We start from the raw sequence: 19043 nt of genomic DNA, 5'->3' as shown, positions 1-19043 counted from the left end.
ATCGTTAGGTCCAGTCGCAGATGATTCTGGGGTTGTGGCGCTCATCTCGCTTTAGCTGGTGTACAGCTTCCGGGTCATGTGGCCAGCATGATGAAGCTGCTTCTGGCGAACCAGAGCAGCGCACGGAAACGCTGTTTACCTTCCCACCGGAGTGGTACCTATTTATCTACTTGTACTTTGACATGTTTTTGAAATGCTAGGTTGGCAGGAACAGGGACCGAGCAACGGGAGCTCACCCCGTCACAGGGATTCGAACCGCCGACTTTCTGATCTGCAAGCCTTAGGCTCTGTGGTTTAACCCACTTAGTAGCTACTCCAATATAGGCACTCTCATGCCCATATAATAATAAAGTGATGCACTGTCTCATTTCTCTGACACACACCCCGCCTCATTTTGATAACTTCTTAAAGAGGACTTTTGAAAGTTGCAGGGGCTCTCAAGCTGAAACAGCATTCAACCATGATACCACTCCAGCTGAAGTGTTCATGTAGCTCTTTGATTTTTTTAAAAATGGGAGATGAAAAGCAAATCTTGTAAATAACAAAACACAAAACTTGCGGTGCTCTGTTTTTTGTAATAAAAACAAACCATACTGGCTACATCTCCTTTCTTCTATGGCAGCTCTATTCTAAAACTCTTGAATTGCTCTGCCTCCCCCAGCCCCCCTTTTTTTAACAGTCTGTGAAGAGAAGGGTCAGACTACTTCTAGACATATCATCTCCCCCTCCCCCAAGTGGAACTCTAAAGCATTCTCAAAAACTTTGTGGGCACAAATTCATGATTGCAGATAATTGCACCCACAAGAAGTGTTAGGCTCACCACACTGTGTGATGGCAGTCACATCTGCTCTCATTCGTATTCATGGTTAATTATAGGAGGAAATCTCCTGTGTATAATTATTTGTAGAGGCATACTTTCATTGGCTGCATTAGATATTGGCTTAGGATCCTTTCAAAAGAGACCTTAAATTTGCATCGTTTCTGCTGCATAGGAGGTATGGGAAAGATGCAAATTTTCCAGGCACGTTTAAGAGTATCCGCACTCTGTCTTTGCTACTTTCTTCTAAAACTCATAGATGGTGCTCTTTTTAATAACACAATTAAAAATGGTTATCACTTGAACATGTGTAATATGTACTGAGTGTGAAAAAATACATCAGAGCATGTGCTTTGCATGAGTAAGAACCCAGGTTTAAGGTAACTAGCCCTTATGGTTTCAGGAAGAAAAAGTGGAATTGCATGGTTAGTGTTTGTCAAAGGGAGCAGCGGTCCAAGTGTGGGGCTTATCTTTCCACCCCCATAGCATTTGGCTTCTGTTGCCCATCTTGAATGACCCGTGCTTCCTTTCTTCCCAACAATTATTGCCAAAATATTCCAAATTCTTCAACAAGTGCAAATTTGCACAACAATGTGCAAATTAGAAGTTTTATAGAATTTTTCTGAATTTAAACCAGCTAGAGGAATTGGTTTCCTTCTGAGGGGCAGATTTTAGGTATTTGCAATGTATCTGCATTGCAGGAGACCAGTGCAAAAATCAGTCTGAAAAGAAAAGGGCTTAGTTGAAATGTCTAGATCTAAAATTAATGTCTCTGTCTCTGGCATCGTTTGTTTCCAGAGGGAAGCACCGCTCACTTTGTGGGTGGGCAATACTACCAAGCCATCCCCTGATGAGGTTCCACCTGAGTCATTTTATATGTTTATATGTTGCATTTATATCCCACTTTTTTCTATAAGGAACTAAAGGTTTTCCCTCTCCTTGTTTAGTCCCCACAACAGCCCTGTGAGGTAGGTTAGCCTAGAGGCAGGGCTCCCAATGAGCTTCAGGGCTAAGGGGGAATTTGAACCCTGGTCTCCAAGGTCCTAGTCCAACGCTTTAACCGCTGCACCACAAAATGGAAATACTGTATTTTTCACTCTAAAACACGCACCCGACCATAACACGCACGTAGTTTTTAGAGGAGGAAAATCCGTAGGCATGCCATCTGTAGGCATTCCCTGCATTACACGCACAAACATTTCCCCTTACTTTCTAGGAGGAAAAAAGTGAGTGTTATGGTGCAAAAAATACGGTATGTGTTTTCAGGCTTCCCAGGACTGTAAGATGCAACTACTTTTTTTTTTTTTTTTTGTCTTTCAGGGAAAAAGTCCCGCAAAGAAATGTGGACTGATCTCATGACGGGAACTCAAACTTTTATTTTGCTTTGGTTTGTCCTGGCAAGTTTATGGCACTCGACTGGTAAGTCTGTCCAACTTTTCCCTGTCCAGTTAACAATTAGTTTTCCTAAAATGGATTTCCTCTTAGAGCTGTTACTTGACTGATAAAAACTTTTTTTGTTTGAGGCAAGCCTACCCAGACGTGCAATTTTATTATGTCTATTTTGTTTCAGAAATTTGTCTCTATTGTGAGGCATTTCATGTCTACTTGTTTTTAATGTTTGATTTTATCTATATTTTCTTAAGTGTATTTCACATTGTTTTATGGAAACTGCTTAGGGTTTTTTGTTGATTTCACAGGGTATAACTCTTGTTAGAGTAACGCGGGTGGCGCTGTGGTCTAAACCACTGAGCCTAGGGCTTGCCGATCGGAAGGTTGGCCGTTCGAATCCCCATGACGGGGTGAGCTCCTGTTGCTGGGTCCCTGCTCCTGCCCACCTAGCAGTTTGAAAGCACATTAAAGTGCAAGTAGATAAATAGGTACCGCTCTGGAGGAAAGGTAAACAGTGTTTCCATGTGTTGCTCTGGTTTCGCCAGTAGTGGCTTAGTCATGCTGGCCACATGACCCAGAAAAACTGACTGCGGACAAACGCCAGCTCCCTCGGCCAGTAAAGCGAGATGAGCGCCAGAACCCCAGAGTCGTTCACGACAACTTAACTGTCAGGGGTCTTTTAGCTTTACCTTTTTACTAACTCTTGTTAGGATGGTATTGTGAGTCTTGTGGTTCCATGTAGACTTTGCTGCAGACTAGATCCAAACAGTGATCTTGTTTTTGGTGCTTTCTCAAACAGACAGTGTGGCCAAGTCTTCCATTTTCTTGGTCATTAACAGGTGCCCATAGCTATCAAATGATTTCCATTCCACTGGAATATAAGATGTGCACTTAAGAGTCATGGCTTCCCCCAAAGAATCCTGGGAAATGGAGCATGTCAGGTATGACAAAAGTTGTAAGGAGATCATTAACAAAGTACAGTTCCCAGAATTCTTGGGAAGTCATGATTCTAACCCCATGAGAAAAGCTTACAACATTTTGGACTTTTCAGTTTAGAGAGGAATGGCAAGTTAAAAGTGGCATGATAGAAGTCTATAAAATTATGCATGGTGAAGAGGGAGCCGATAGATAAGTCTTACTCCCTCTTTCATCATATGAGAATCCATGTGATATCCAGTGAAGCAGAATGCTGGAAGGCTCAGGAGAGGCAAAAGAAAGGACTTCTTCACATGGCATAATATAGTTAAGCTATGGCATTGACTCCCACAATTGGCAACGATGGTCACCAACTTGGGCAGCCTAGGCCAGTTCATGGAGGAGAAGGCTGTCGAGTTGCAGCTCGGCATCCAGGGAAAAATCAGTCTCACACCAAGATAGGTTCCGAAATATGGCTGCTCCTAGGGCTATGGCAGCTCCTCGGGCTAATGCAGCACAGCTTTTATTGTGTGAAAATCAGAAAGATACAAGCCAAGTAAGGATACAAAAAATACAAGTCAAGCAATTTGTTCTAGCCAGCAGATAAAGACCTTGGTACTAGACCATGCGAGCGATCAGGCCATGCTACGTTAGCCAATCATATGGGACAGCACGAGCTGTTCACGCGCTATTCATGCTCCAAGGATGCTTCTAGCTATGAGATCACCCTGTAACAATAAGAACTTTGCTCATGCTCTCATGTACAAGCAATCATTTTCCCACATGTCCCCTTTTCTTATTTATATTATTAGAGGAAAAGAGGGACCATTAGTCCAAATCGTACACTTCATTGCCTAAGCGTCTACACTTTGCAACATAAATTCCTCTTGTAACCCCTGTGGTGGGCCGTGGTCGGTACCACCATGCAGTGCATTGGGAAATCAAAGAGGGTATGCATTGAATGCAACAACACACCACGACGAATCCAGCAACACATGCAATTACAATCAATAATACTTTTCTTAACCATACTCCATTGGGTAACCAAGAAGACAACCACTCCCATGGATCAAAACCTTCAGGTGGATTCAAAGGATTATGGGCTATCATTTGTTCCATATGATCAATAGTAGCAGAGATATTGGTTGATTGATCAGTTATATACATGCAGCAATGAGAATAAATTAAGGCACAAATTCCACCTTTAGAAGCAAGGATCACATCTAAAGCATAATGATGTTGAAGAACTACATTTCTTATTTCTGATATTTCTTTGTTAATCATTTTTAAAGCCAAAATAATAGAATTAAACAAGGCTTCAATCCAGTTTGCCAGTTTATGCAAATCACGGTAATTCATCCCTACACCTAAAGAAGGCAGAAGAGACCTAGAAATAGCTGTCCCTGTATAATGAGAAATAGGTGATTATACTTCCCTTCTGTTACGCAAACAAACCTCTGGGAGCTTATCTATTTTATCTATCAGGGGTATCAGTATTCCTAGAGTGTAGGTTCCAGAAAAGGCAAAGGTTATTTCTTTGTAGGCTTATCACTCACAGTGGTAATATTAAAAAAAATAAGAAGATCCATTAACATACTCATAGGTCCAATTACAATATGGATAATGACCTAAAAATATACTATTATGATTAAAACGAAAACAATAAGGCACTATTTCTGCAAGCAACAAAACACAGGTGATAAACTTATACGATTGTCCTTCATATTATTGCTAATCTTAAATGAAGCATTTACTGGAATGCTAGAATACCATCACCAAAAAAGGCTGAAAGCTTTGAGAAGCTTTTTAAAATCATTTTTCTCAGCAGCAAAAAGGCAGGAACCAAGCATATTTTTTTCGCTTCAAGCATATTCCACTTGCTGTAACTAAAAAGATTGCAACAAGGTCGAGAACAGAGCCCATTGTCTTCCCAGGCCCTGTTAAAGAACCACATTGCAACCCGCTCTCTGTCCGGGAACCATGCCAAAGCACAAAAATGAAACAACTGGAACACACTAAAATTCCTCATCCCCTCCCTTGCCAAGAGTCCACAATAGTTCCAAGACAGCCCTCTGTACATGCTCAGGGGAACACATCATAAGGCAGGACTCCTGAGGGAGGAGAAAAAAAGATATGGGGGGGTAAAATCCAAGCGATGCCGGTCTGGCGAGGGCATCCTTCAAAGCCAGGCTCACTTCCCAAACAAGAGGCAGCAAAACTGTAATGATGTTTGGTGGTTGAAGTGGCTTCCCAGGGAAAAGGGGGGCCAATGCAGTAGGGATGAAGATGGCCTTTCAACGTGCCAGGAAACACTGGAACAGCTGTGGAAGGTCCTCTTCCATTGCAGATGTGATTGTGATCTTGTCTGCTGGATCCTTATGTCCTTTAAGGGCAGAAAATAGTGGAAACAGAGTGGAGGTGGGCAAGTCCAAATAACTCTTTATCCGATTCAGCTGTCCAAGAATTTGTTGTAAATCCACCAATCTAAGATAACCAGGAAACTGTAGTTGAGGCGTAACTGGAAAGGCTGCAGATGCTGTCAGCTTGTGTCCCAGGTACGTAATGGGTAAGGTCCGCTGGATTTTTTCTTTAGCCACTGTCAATCCAACAGGTTGTAGCCTTTGCAGGATTTTGGGACACGGCGGAGGACAAGGCCGTGGCTAGCAGGCCGTGGCTAGCAGTGCCCACTGACTGGCAGGCTTTAAGCATATCAGCAATGGCTATATTTGATGTTGCCATTAGAAGGCGCAGCGCTTGCTTACAGTTCTCATTTGCAAGCTGGCGTACAGTCAGTTCTTGTGCTGCCAGGTCCTGAACTTGCCGCTTGAAGGTATTATACAAGCGATCAACAAATTGTCCATAGGGCTTTGCAGGGCCCTGTCTGATGCTGCCACATCGGCCATCGCGCTCATTCCTGTCATCAGGGACAGAGGCCAAAGCCTCTTGGGCGGCAGTTGTAGTGGCCTCCCAATACTGAGGTTGGAGAGTTAGCTGTTGGGCAGCAGTAAGAAAATTGCCTCCTCCCGTTAACCCATCGAGGACATCGGTTTGGGTCAGCATGACGGGGGCTGGGGGTGCAGGAGCAATCACAGGGAAGAGATTAGGAGTTGCACAGTCAAAACCCAACAATGGGGCAGCGGCACGGAGAGATTCTTGGAGAGGAGTAGTATTAGCGGTGCCAGAGGCCTTGGGCGCAGGAGTTGGAAGAGTGGGGGGTGCTGAATGCGAAGATTCTTGGAGAGGAGTAGTAACGGGAGGTGCAGGAAGTGAAGAATGCGGAGAATGCAGGGGAGGGACGACAGAAGGAGCCGAAGGGAAAATGTCCGGCGGTTTAGGAGGTAGGTTTGAGGCAGGCAAAACAGGAGCCTGGAGGGCGGGCGAAGAAGCTGTCGCAGCAGCCAGAAGAATGTTTGAAGGAGTTAAACACGACATAGCTTTGTATACGTTACTCCAGGCATGCAAAACCTTGACATCAATTTGGGGATGATTTTGAAAGAAGTGTCCAATTTTTTTCCAATCATCTAACTGCCAATTTCCGTCCTGGGGAAACCACGGGCAGTGAGTGTCCAGGGCTATTATAAGGGACTTAAGGTCAGCTTTCCGAACAGCAAAGTTGTTACTGGCCAAAAGGAATTTAAGGTCTTTATAAAATTTTTTCTGTGGTGCAGAGAGAGATTTTCCCATGATTGCAAAGTTGCAAAAAGAGCAGGGAGCACTTACCGAGAGATCCGTAGGAGGATGAGGAAGGCGCCTTTTTGCCCTGTCCGGGCGGAGATAAGTGCTGATAAGTCCGTAACGTAGTCCAGAATCACATTCACACGGGAGCTTTCACCAGGGATCCACTACGTGGATGAACGACGCGTCTGCAGCCCTTGCGGGGCGAGGTGAGAGCTGAACGTTGTAAAACAGCATGAAATCCGAAAGAAATCACACGGGAGCACTCACCAGGGATCCACTACGTGGATGAACGACGTGTTGGTGAGTGCTGAATAATGAAAAACAACGTGAAGTCCGAAGGCAGTCACACGGGGCACCAAATGTCGAGTTGCAGCTCGGCATCCAGGGAAAAATCAGTCTCACACCAAGATAGGTTCCGAAATATGGCTGCTCCTAGGGCTATGGCAGCTCCTCGGGCTAATGCAGCACAGCTTTTATTGTGTGAAAATCAGAAAGATACAAGCCAAGTAAGGATACAAAAAATACAAGTCAAGCAATTTGTTCTAGCCAGCAGATAAAGACCTTGGTACTAGACCATGCGAGCGATCAGGCCATGCTACGTTAGCCAATCATATGGGACAGCACGAGCTGTTCACGCGCTATTCATGCTCCAAGGATGCTTCTAGCTATGAGATCACCCTGTAACAATAAGAACTTTGCTCATGCTCTCATGTACAAGCAATCATTTTCCCACAGAAGGCTATGTTCTAGAATGCTTCTGAAAACCAGCTGCTGGAAACCACAAGAGGAGATGGTGCCATGTCCCATGGACATCTGGCTAGTCACTGTGAGAACCGGATGCTGAACCACATGGACCACCAAACTAATCCAGCAGCCTATAGTAGCATAAAAGTACAGTGGTACCTCAGGTTAAGTACTTAATTTGTTCCGGAGGTCCGTTCTTAACCTGAAACTGTTCTTAACCTGAAGCACCACTTTAGCTAATGGGGCCTCCAGCTGCCGCTGCGCCGCCAGAGCACAATTTCTGTTCTCCTCCTGAAGCAAAGTTCCTAACCTGAAGCACTATTTCTGGGTTAGCAGAGTCTGTAACCTGAAGTGTATGTAACCTGAAGCGTATGTAACCTGAGGTACCACTGTAGTTTAAATGTATGGTGAGCTTAGTTAAGCCATACATATATTTTCTCTTCTTTTTAAAAAAAATATATTTAGTTTTTCAGGTTTTAAAAATGTACAGTTATCACACAACCAACATAAAAAGAGAATTCCAAAGAATCTCCTGGACTTCTCCCTTTGTGGGTCCTTATATTAACCTTTTCCTCCTGCATCTTGTCTATTAATCCAAATCTTTTAAATCTCCATCATACCTAAAATTCAACATTAGACTACAAGTGTCATTTCAATCCTAGTAATAATTTTAATTGTTTACAATGTTTTGTAAGGTAACTTATATATTCTCCCCATTCCTTATTAAAATTTTGGTCTTCCTGATTTCTTCTTCTATTTTTGCCAATTCGGCATAGTCCATCAACTTAATGTGCCATTCTTCTGTGGTAAGGACAATGTCTTCTTTCCATCTGTGGGCTAGTAACATCCGAGCAGCAGTGGTATAACATAAATAGCAGCAGTGGTGTACATAAATAGTATTTTCTGATCCGTTGGAATTTTGGCACCTAGAATTCCTTCGGGTTTTTTAGAAAAGGTTATTTTGAACATATTTTTCAGTTCATTATATGTCATCTCCCAGAATTCTTGTACTACCTTACATGTCCACCACATATGATAAAAGTTGCCTTCTTTTCCCTTACATTTCCAGCATGTATTTGACCTGGTTTTGTACATTTTAGCTAGTTTACTAGGACTTAAATACCAACGATACATCATTTTCTTTCAATGTATAACATGCTGTAAACTTCAAATCCCAGTTCCATAGCTTCTCCCATAGTTATCATACATATCTTTGAACCAGAAGGGGCTGTTACCGAGTCCTGCCAGGTACGCCCACCATGAAGACACATTGCCAGTTCACCACATACGAAAATTTGAGCATCTTCCAACATGCCGACACCCTAATTGGCCCTGATTTTTCATGAAAAACCATCTCTGCTTCCAATAACTTCATGTGTTGTTTACTCTCAGGCGCCCAAAAGAATATCCACTGGGAAATTCAGCGTTACGACGGCTGGTACAACAACCTCATGTACCACAGGCACAACTCAGCAGGTGAGAGCGTCCCTGAGGTTTTCAGGCCTCCAATGCTGTTGCAAATGCCATTTCTGATGCCAAGCATTGGGTCCATGTGTACGGGGAATATTGGCAAATTCTGCGAAATGGTGTGCCAGTTCACACATCTTTCTGCAAATGAATGGAAAATCAGGCACGCAATTGACATTCGATTTTTCATCCCCCCCCCCCCAGTCCTAAATTCACACTTGTTCCCCTCCACCGGCACCACACTTATTGATGACCTTTCCACCACACTCCTGTTGAAATAAATGGTGTGGAATAGCCGCACATCAATAACAGAATTAATCATATCATTAAATTTGGCTACAGCAAACAGCGAGTCAAACAGCGTTGTTTTGGGTGGACTGGAAACAGCCCTGCATGCAATGGGTTGAGGTGGGATATATAAGAGCCCAGGCAATCCCTGGGTTAGGGTTCACAATGCTGCCTTAAAGAGCAGGGAAGTTGTGTTCCTCCACCTTGTGCATTTCACAACTTTTTCCTCCCAGCTGTTCACAGCAGCACATATGCGCATCAGAGCTTGGGGAGCCTGCTTCCACAGCAGGCTCACCACTGCATCCAAGCATGTCTTAAAGGAGCAGAGGTCCTTAAAGGTCCAACCGCCCATCTCCTTCCTTGTTTCTCAGGACATACTTTGCACAGCACCTAAGACACACCCTAGGGACGCGGGTGGCTCTGTGGGTTAAACCACAGAGACTAAGGCTTGCCGATCAGGTCGGCGGTTCAAATCCCCACGACGGGGTGAGCTCCCGTTGCTCAGTCCCTGCGCCTGCCAACCTAGCAGTTCAAAAGCACATCAAAGTGCAAGTAGATAAATAGGTACCGCTCCAGCGGGAAGGTAAATGGCGTTTCCATGCGCTGCTCTGGTTCGCCAGAAGCGGCTTAGTCATGCTGGCCACATGATCTCAATAGGGTGTGTTGAATTTTTCAGCTTTCAGTTTCCAAAAATGACGGGTGCTAAAAGGGTATAACATCACTTGGGGAATTCAAAAGATATTTTGGTCAAATTAATATAATTTAGTTATGCTTGGTAAGTAAAATGTCTGTAAATTCCATAGAAATAATTAGAAATGTTTTGCCCCAAGTACTTGCAGTTATATTATAATTATTTATTATTAATAATATTATTTAGCATTACTGACGTTTTCGTAAGGTAAAATTTAAATTCTTCAGTTTTCCAAAAGCACTGTATGAGCTTCTTCATCTAACGCAGACTTACCAAGCTAAATGTTCTCCAGTCACAAAGATAATTGCAGATTCCTCACCCTCAGAGACATATTTTTAAGACTCCTTCACTGAAGAAATTTGCAAAAATTAAGTCTTGCCCACGGCTGGCTACCTCAAGCTGACATGCTGATTTCTCACTACTAGGATCGTGGTTGTCGCGGCTCCTTCCTGCGAACTATGCGGACGGCGTGTACCAGGCCCCCCAGGAACCAAATGTCCCCAGTGCACGGAGACTCAGCCATGTGGTGGCACGAGGGGACTCTGGATCACCCTCTCAGAAGAACAGAACTGTGCTGGGCGTCTTCTTTGGTAAGCTGAGAACTCTTGAGTGATGGCCTCCATCAGCATCCATGCTGCGTCTGAGGGAGGGGTGAGGCAGCAAGGCCCCCTCCATGTGTCCAATGACCCTTTGGCTCCTCCCTGATATCGTAGAATCCTAGAATTGTACAGTTGGAAGGGACTCTTCCAATCGAGTGCAACTCGCCCTACAATGGCCTTGGTCCTGTATACCTGAAGGAGCGTCTCCACCACCATCGTTCAGAGGTCCAGCTCTGAGGGCCTTCTGGTGGTTCCCTCCCTGCGAGAAGTGAGGTTACAGGGAACCAGGCAGAGGGCCTTCTTGGTAGTGGCGCCCTCCCTTCAGATGTCAAGGAAATAAGCAACTATCCTACTTTTAAAGGACATCTGAAGGCAGCCCTGTTTAGGGAAGTTTTTAATGTTTAATGCTGTATTGTGCTTTTAATATTCGATAGGGAGCCGCCCAGTGTGGCTGCGGAAATGCAACTAGATGGGCGGGGTATAAATAGTAAATTATTATTATATAATGCAGGAATACACAACTGTCCCATACGGGGATCGAACCTGCAAACCTAACCCCTCCCAGTTTTGCTGCTTTCATGACCATTGATGATGTAGAGGCTTCCAAGAGCGGGTTCCTGAGTTTGTGTGTGTCTTCTTTCTTCCTCCTCCTCTTGTGTCATGTTTCTTAAGATTCTAAACAGCAATCATAAAACTCAAACTGCCGGGATGGTATAAGATGCAGTAAATAAACGTTTTGGCCCCTTCAGCAAATCTCCAGCAAACAAAGGAATCGGCATCATTACAGGGAACAGGACTGATTTATCTGGTTTGGCCCCTCTCCAACATATCTCCTGAGATCACCTGTCACAATCATGGGAAAAACATAATGGATTCCTGATTTCACAACTGCCTGCAAATTCCTTTGCCTCCACTCTGGCAGTGTCTGCTCCAGACATTTACCAACCTGATGCCCTCCAGATGTTTTGGACTATAACTCCCATCAGCCCCATGCAGCATAGTGGCTGGAGCTGATGGGAGAGGTAGTTCAAGGCATCTAGTTGGGAAAGGCTGGCCTACTCTGCTTTTCACAGCACTGACATCTTGGAGAAACGAGGCTCTTGATATAGTCAAGGCCCACATTCTACCACAAATCAGGCCTCAAATCAATGCCTGTAACTAATGGAGTAATGTGCCTAATTCTTTCAATTACAGGATTTGGGGAGGTTCTGGTCACAGAATTATAGTATTGGGGGTAAGGGATTTGCCAAGGTTTCCAGGCCTTGTGACAGCAACGCAGAGACTGTAATTCAAACCACAGTGTGCCCCTTTTTCTCTTCCTCTGGCTCAAACCCTTAGATCATAGGATTACCTCCAAGAGGATTACTAGGCTCTTGCATGACTGGTTTTATGTCTTATTTTAGCAATGGTCATGTTTGCCCCTCCTTGCGGATTTCTGCTCCAAACCTCAGAATTCTTTGGTCACTTAAACCCACTTCCCCCTGGGTTAGCTTTTGCCAGTGTGATCCGGGCATGTTTGGGAGCCTGGATGTTGCTAGGCATTTCTGCTGAAGGCTGAGTAATGCTTGGAGCTTAATCCCTTGGAATATGTTCAAACAAGACTGTGGATTTCTCAGAAGCCATGATGAGAGAGTAGGAAGAAGAGGAAATGGGTTCTTTGGCACTTCTGAGCCCCTTAGCGGTTATGGGGGGTGGGAACCCAGGAGAAAGCATTCTTTCCGGCAAACCCCTAAGTTGTAGAATTCCAACTCCTCAGAGGTGTGTTGTTACCTTCCTTTATGTAGTTCCTGTCATGCGCTGAAGAGAAACACCTATATATCTGGACTTTTGACATTTCTGACATATATATCATAGGACCCACCCTATTCTTTTGACTAATTTGTTTTAAACCAATTTTAATATTGTATTTTTAAATTGCTGTCATTTCACTTATTGTGAAAGGTGGATAAGAAACCTAGTTTGTAATAATAACATTAGTAATAATTAATAATAATTTAACATGTTCTTACCACATTTGAACACATTTCTTATAAGCATCTCTTTTGGTTTTCCTTTGCCAAATTTGTTATATTATTATTATTGTAGTGGTAGTAGTCGTTGTTGCTGCCGCCGCCAGTTATTTCCTTCATAATTGGCACTGGCTGAGAGCTCTTTCCAGGGTTTGTAGTACTTTCTGCCTGCTCCCATTTGGGGGAAATTGCCAAGCCTTAAAAACTGGGCTTAAAAGAGACTCAAAAAGTTTATGCACACATTATTCAACCTCACTGAAATTGATCCACAGAATAGTATCCCTTGTTACGATTTGGATACTCTATGGAATCATTGTCTGAGGAGAAGAGATTCCTCAGGAGGCAAAGAGATATGATGGCATGTGGCTGGATTACACTCTGTGAGCAGGGCTGGCTCACATTTTGCTGCCTGAGGCAAGAAGGACAAGATGATGATGATTTTATTATTATTTATACCTCACACATCTGGCTGGATTTCCACAGCCACTCTGGGTTGTTTACAGCACATAAAAATTTGTAAAACATTAGACATTAAATTTTTCCCAATACAGGGTTGACTCCAGGTGTCTTCTAGAAGTCAGATAGTTGTTTATTTCCTTGACATCTGATGGGAGGGCGTTCCACAAGGCGGGCGCCACTACCGAGAAGGCCCTCTGCCTGGTTCCCTTTAACCTCACTTCTTGCAGGGAGGGAACTGCCAAAAGGCCCTCGGAGCTGGACCTCAGTGTCCAGGCTGAATGATGGGGGTGGAGATGCTCCTTCAGATATACAGGACTGAGGCCGTTTAGGGCTTTAAAGGTCAGCACCAACACTTTGAATTGTGCTCGGAAACGTACTGGGAACCAACGTAGGTCTTTCAGGAACATACTTTCCATCCAAATATGCATTCTAAAATATATTTTGATACTTTTTTGAGGTCAGTAGGGGAGAACTACATTGGCACATTTGGGGAACTGCACACTCTGGTGGGTAACTGAAGTTCTGGTCTGCAGCTTAGTCTGAGAGGTGCAGATCAGCTCAGCGTGCATTGAAACTGGCAAATACTGGACTTCCGGGGGCGGCGTGAAACTGTAATGGCGGTCCTCTTCGTTCTCTGAAGAGGGGCTCCGCGGAAAAGGGTCGTTCGCTGCGGCATAGCGACGACCCATTAAGATAAACCACGGGTAGAGTGAGCCCGTGGCCGTGGGACTCGGCGGGCACCAGAAGCTGCTCTGAAAACACAGAAGGGACCCCGTAAGGAGACCCGGAGTGAAGGAGGGGTAGCGGTGCTGTGAGTTCATCGCTCTTTCCGCGGAAGTGAAGCCGCGCGGCTGTTGCAGATGAGCGCTGATCCTTCTTCCCAAAACCAACACCAAACTGCAAGTAACATACCCGTGAGTAAAGGGGTTTAAAATTTGGCAAAGAATTTGTTAAATTTGGCTGAAAACGGGAGACGAGAAAAGGGAAGTCCGTCTTCCGACATTGCTGACAAGATCAAAGCAAAGTTTTAAAAGCGGAAAGCGCTTGAAACGGGACTGTGGGAAGTTTTAATTTCTTCGTGCTATCAGACCTGCTTTCTTTTTAAACCGAAGGTGGAAATGGACATTGATTAAAAGAAGTAGTAAATGGGGACTTTCCTCCTATCTCCTTGTTTCTTTGGGCTGTATTTTTAAGGAGCCAGATCGTCGGGCTGCCGGAGAGGGAGACTGTGTCAAACTGCGGAAACAGTTGCAAAAACTTTGCAAAAACTTTGCTGGAGCGTAACTGATACATTTGAGCAGAAAAGATTGGATGTGACACTGTTGCAAGCACCTCCTGTGAAACTTTGCTGAACTATAAAAGGTGCTTTGGGGAACTTTGAGTCTTTGAAGGGACTATTGGATTATCGGATTTACTGAACTGAAATAATTTGGAACTTTAATGGCGGATTACTTCCTTCTTTGTCTTTGAAACCTGGTGGCACTCCCCCTACAGGGCTTTCGGATTATAAAACCCTGGGAATTGACTTTTGTTTTGAATTCCACTTCACTGGTTGTTTATAACTGAATTTGTCTCTCCCATGGAACAATAGACAATCTGACCTTGAACACTGACAGATGTGTAATGAGCGGTGCAGGGAGAACAAGAGCATCTAAAGCTAAGGAATCTAAAGAGGCCAAGGAAAAAGAAAAGGAAAGAAAACCAGCACAATTCGTACAAACAACACTGACCCAAGGACGCCGATCGTCGGTTCCAGCTGTACTGGTGACTCAAAGGGAGCAAGGGGAAATAACCGAGAAGTCCACTGAGGAAGATATGGCAGCAGGTGGGTCAGATACACTATTAAAACAAATATTGGAGCAATTATCAAGTTTAAACCAGAAGGTGGACGACCAGTCTTTAAAAATAGATAAAGCGACTTCCTCGATTCAAAAATTGACTGATCAAGTTTCCCAGCACACGCAAGCTATAGAGAATTTGCAAGGAGCAACAGCGGAAAATCGGGAATTAGCTGGAGAAGCAATTCAGAAAGTGGGAGTTTTACAAAAAGAAGTTGAAGAAATAAAAGGAGAAGTCAAGCCCCTGCACAAACAGGTGGGTGAACAACAAATTTATCTGTCAATGGTGGAACTGAAAAATCGTGAGAGCAACATCAAATTGAGAGGCATCCCGGAACTCGAGCAAGGAGACCTGATTGGATACTTGACACAGGAATTTTCGAAGTTCTGGGGTTTAAAGGAAGATACAGACTTCAGGATTGTCTCAGCATATAGACTGGGAAGATTGGTAAGGAAAGACAGATCCAGGGACTGTTTGATAATCTTAAGATCAAAGGAAGAGAGAGATAAGATCCTAGGTCTTCACTTTAAAAAAGCAATTGAAATACAAGACAAAAGGGTGGAAATTTACAGAGATATTCCGAGACAGTTGCTGGACCTCAGAGCCACCTATACAGAACTAGCAAAATTGTTGAGATACAACGCAATTCCCTATAGGTGGGAGTTTCCACAAGGATTATCCTTCACCTACAAAGAAAGGAAGGTTAAAATTAGAACACCTGAAGATAACCAAAAGTTCCTTCACGACCACGGAGAAGATCTCCAAAAAGGAGTAGATTGGCTTTCAGCCTCACCAACACCAATACTGCCTGGAGGCGGGCCAACGCCTGCACCCTCGGGACCTGAACAAAAGGAAGGCACCTCATCCTAAGAACATTTTAATTAGAACAGGATGTCTCTGCAGCTACTTAGTTGGAACATAAATGGCGGGAATTCTCCGGAAAAAAGAAGGAGGATATTTCATATCCTAAAAAAAGAACAATTGGATGTAATATGCCTTCAAGAAACACATGTGACTAGGCTCCACAGGAAAGTATTAATCAACAAAAGACTTGGCCAAGAATTCATTTCATCAGACAAAGTCAAAAAAAGAGGCGTTGTAATTTATGCAAAGGAGAACCTGTCACCAAAATTTCTATTTAAAGATGATTATGGAAGAATTCTCGCAATTGAAATTCAAACACAAGGGGAGAAGATTTTGATATTAGGAATCTATGCGCCAAATGATGGAAAATCAGAATTCTACAAGAAGCTGCATGAGACAATGATGGACTATTTGGACTATTCTAACATTGTTGTGATGGGAGATATGAATGGGGTGGTGTCAACAAATATGGACAAATCCCAAAATCAAAACTTAACAACAGACGGCAGACTCCCTAAAACCTTTTTTGAAATGACAGACAATATGGACTTGATTGATATCTGGAGGACAAGGAACCCCTTGGGTAAAGAAGGAACCTTCTTCTCTGAGGCCCATCTGTCATGGACACGAATTGACCAAATTTGGATATCTAGAGGGCTGGCACCGAAAACAAGAAAAGTGGAAATCTGCCCAAAAACCTGCTCCGACCATAATGCCTTGAAAATGGAATTGAGACTTATCCCAACTGGATCCTTCAGATGGAGAATGAATGACACCTTGTTAAGAGATCAGGAGATTGTTAAGAAGGCCCCAAAAACGTTAAAGGACTATTTTGAAATAAATTTGAACACTACGGTGGAGAAAAGAACAATCTGGGACGCAAGTAAAGCTGTAATGAGAGGGTTTCTGATACAACAGAATACAATAAAGAGAAAATTTTGGAATGCAAAAAAGGAAAAATTTTTAGAGAAAATAAGTGAAGGAGAGAAAAAGCTGAGAACTAAACCAAAGTCAAAAGAGGTGCTGAGAGAGATCAAATTCCATCAAGCACAATATTCGAAATTGATCAATCAAGAGATTGAATGGAAAATTAAACAAATGAAGCAGAGATCGTTTGAATCAGCAAACAAATGTGGAAAGTTGTTAGCTTGGCAGTTAAAAAAAAGACAAAAGTTAAATACGGTTACAAACTTGGAGATTCAAGGAAAAATAGTTCAGAAACCAGAAGAAATAAGAAAGTGCTTCCACAGATACTTCAAAGAGCTTTATGCACAGGGGCCTCAGAAAGAATTGGAAATAGACCAATTTTTGAGGACAAATGGACTACCTAAAATAAGTCAAGACAAAAGATCAATTCTTAACAGCAAAATAACTCAACAGGAAATTGAAGGTGCCATCCAAAATATGCAACTTGGCAAATCTCCAGGCCCGGATGGACTCACCTCCAAATACTATAAGACTTTGAAGGACTTCTTGATACAACCGTTGTTGGAGGTTTGTAACCAGATCATGGAGGGGAGGAGGGCACCGGAAACGTGGAAAGAAGCATTCATCACATTGATACCCAAGTCAGAAAAGGAAAAGACCCAGCTTAAGAACTACCGTCCCATCTCACTCCTGAATGTGGATTACAAAATATTTGCAGACATTTTGGCGAATAGACTTAAAAATGTGCTAAATGAAGTAATTCACAAGGACCAAGCAGGCTTTCTCCCTGGTAGACACATGTCTGACAATACTAGGAACATTATTGATATATTGGAGCTGTTGCGAATCAGAAACACAAGGGCGGCTTTAATCTTTATTGATGCGGAGAAAGCATTTGACAACATTTCTTGGATGTTTATGAAGAAAAACTTGAAAGGGATGGGAGTGGGACGGGGGTTTGAAAATGGATTAGAAGCAATCTATTCAGAACAAAAAGCCAAACTGATAGTGAACAATGTGGTATCGGAGGAACTCCAAATTGAAAAAGGGACACGACAGGGGTGCCCTCTATCCCCTCTGTTATTTATTTCTGTTCTGGAGGTATTGCTGAACATGATCAGGGAGGACCAGTTGGTGCAGGGTATAGTGGTCGGAGCGAAACAATACAAACTGAAAGCTTTTGCAGATGACCTAGTCTTGACAGTACAGGAGCCAGAATCTAGCACAAAAAGAGTTCTTGAACTTATCCTGGAGTTTGGTCGGGTGGCGGGATTTAAGCTAAACAAACAAAAAACTAAGGTCTTGGTCAAAAATTTGACACCTATAGAGATAGAGGGGTACCAGAAAGAGACAGAGCTAAGTGTGGTCAAAAAAGTGAAATACCTGGGGGTATCTTTGTCCACCAAAAACTTAAACCTATTCAAAGATAATTATGAAAAATGCTGGTTGGAAATTAAAAAAGACTTGGATATTTGGTCAAGATTGAAACTTACCTTGTCAGGCCGAATCGCAGCTATAAAGATGTGTGTTTTGCCAAAAATGTTATTTTTATTTCAAACCCTTCAGGTCGTGGACAGAATGGAATGTTTTGGAAAATGGCAGAAGGACATCTCTAAGTTTGTCTGGCAGGGCAAAAAGCCCCGAATAAAATTCAAAATACTAACTGACTCAAAAGAAAGAGGGGGGTTTGCCCTGCCGGATTTAAGGTTATACTACGAAGCTGCAGCCTTCTGCTGGCTGAAGGACTGGTTTCTGTTGGAAAACACCGATGTCCTAGATCTGGAAGGGTTTGACAATGTTTATGGTTGGCATGCATACTTGTGGTATGACAAGGCGAAGGTTCACAAACTGTTCAAAAATCATATTGTCAGAAAATCAATTTTTGCCGTCTGGATGAAGTATAAGGACTTATTAGAAAGTAAGACCCCGAGGTGGTTATCACCAGTGGAAGCCAAGATTTCTAAAAAAAGGCCCAATATGGAGGCCTATTGGCCAAAATATTGGGAATTAATAGAGAAAGTTGGAGACAATTGGAAGCTCCAAAGTCTGGACAAATTAAAAAGTAAGGTGCGAGATTGGTTACATTACGCTCAAATTCAAGAGGTATTCAAAATGGATAAAAAAGTGGGTTTCCAGATGGAGAAATCGAAACTGGAGACGGAGTTACTAGAACCAAGGACTAAGGTACTTTCGAGAATGTATGACTTGCTGCTTAAATGGAATACACAGGATGAGACAGTTAAATCTGCTATGATAAAATGGGCACAGGATGTAGGACACAATATTATGTCTGAGGACTGGGAAAGGTTATGGAACACCGGTATGAAATTTACGGCATGTAGTGCCTTGAAAGAGAA

The 19043-nt window shown here is 43.2% G+C and overlaps 1 protein-coding gene across 2 annotated transcripts in view; it reads left to right on the top strand.

Moving 5' to 3' along the window:
* Positions 1-2141: 2141 nt before the first annotated feature.
* DUOX2 (dual oxidase 2) overlaps positions 2142-19043 on the top strand; it is a 62403-nt gene continuing 45501 nt past the window's right edge. Inside the window, exons 1-3 of one of the 2 annotated variants that reach the window (XM_081169177.1) lie at positions 2142-2236; positions 8936-9019; positions 10415-10579. In XM_081169177.1, the coding sequence (XP_081025303.1) occupies positions 2158-2236; positions 8936-9019; positions 10415-10579 (328 nt within the window). In that variant the 5' untranslated portion in view covers positions 2142-2157. Of the gene's footprint in view, positions 2237-8935; positions 9020-10414; positions 10580-11636; positions 11755-19043 lie in introns of those variants that run through there. The other variant, XM_081169178.1, reaches the window with a different exon arrangement.

The sequence above is a fragment of the Podarcis bocagei genome (genome assembly GCF_964188305.1).
Source record: "Podarcis bocagei genome assembly, chromosome: 14".
Lineage (NCBI taxonomy): Eukaryota > Metazoa > Chordata > Lepidosauria > Squamata > Lacertidae > Podarcis > Podarcis bocagei.
Note: the sequence above shows the minus strand (reverse complement) of the source record. Positions and strands in the feature narration are given on the sequence as shown.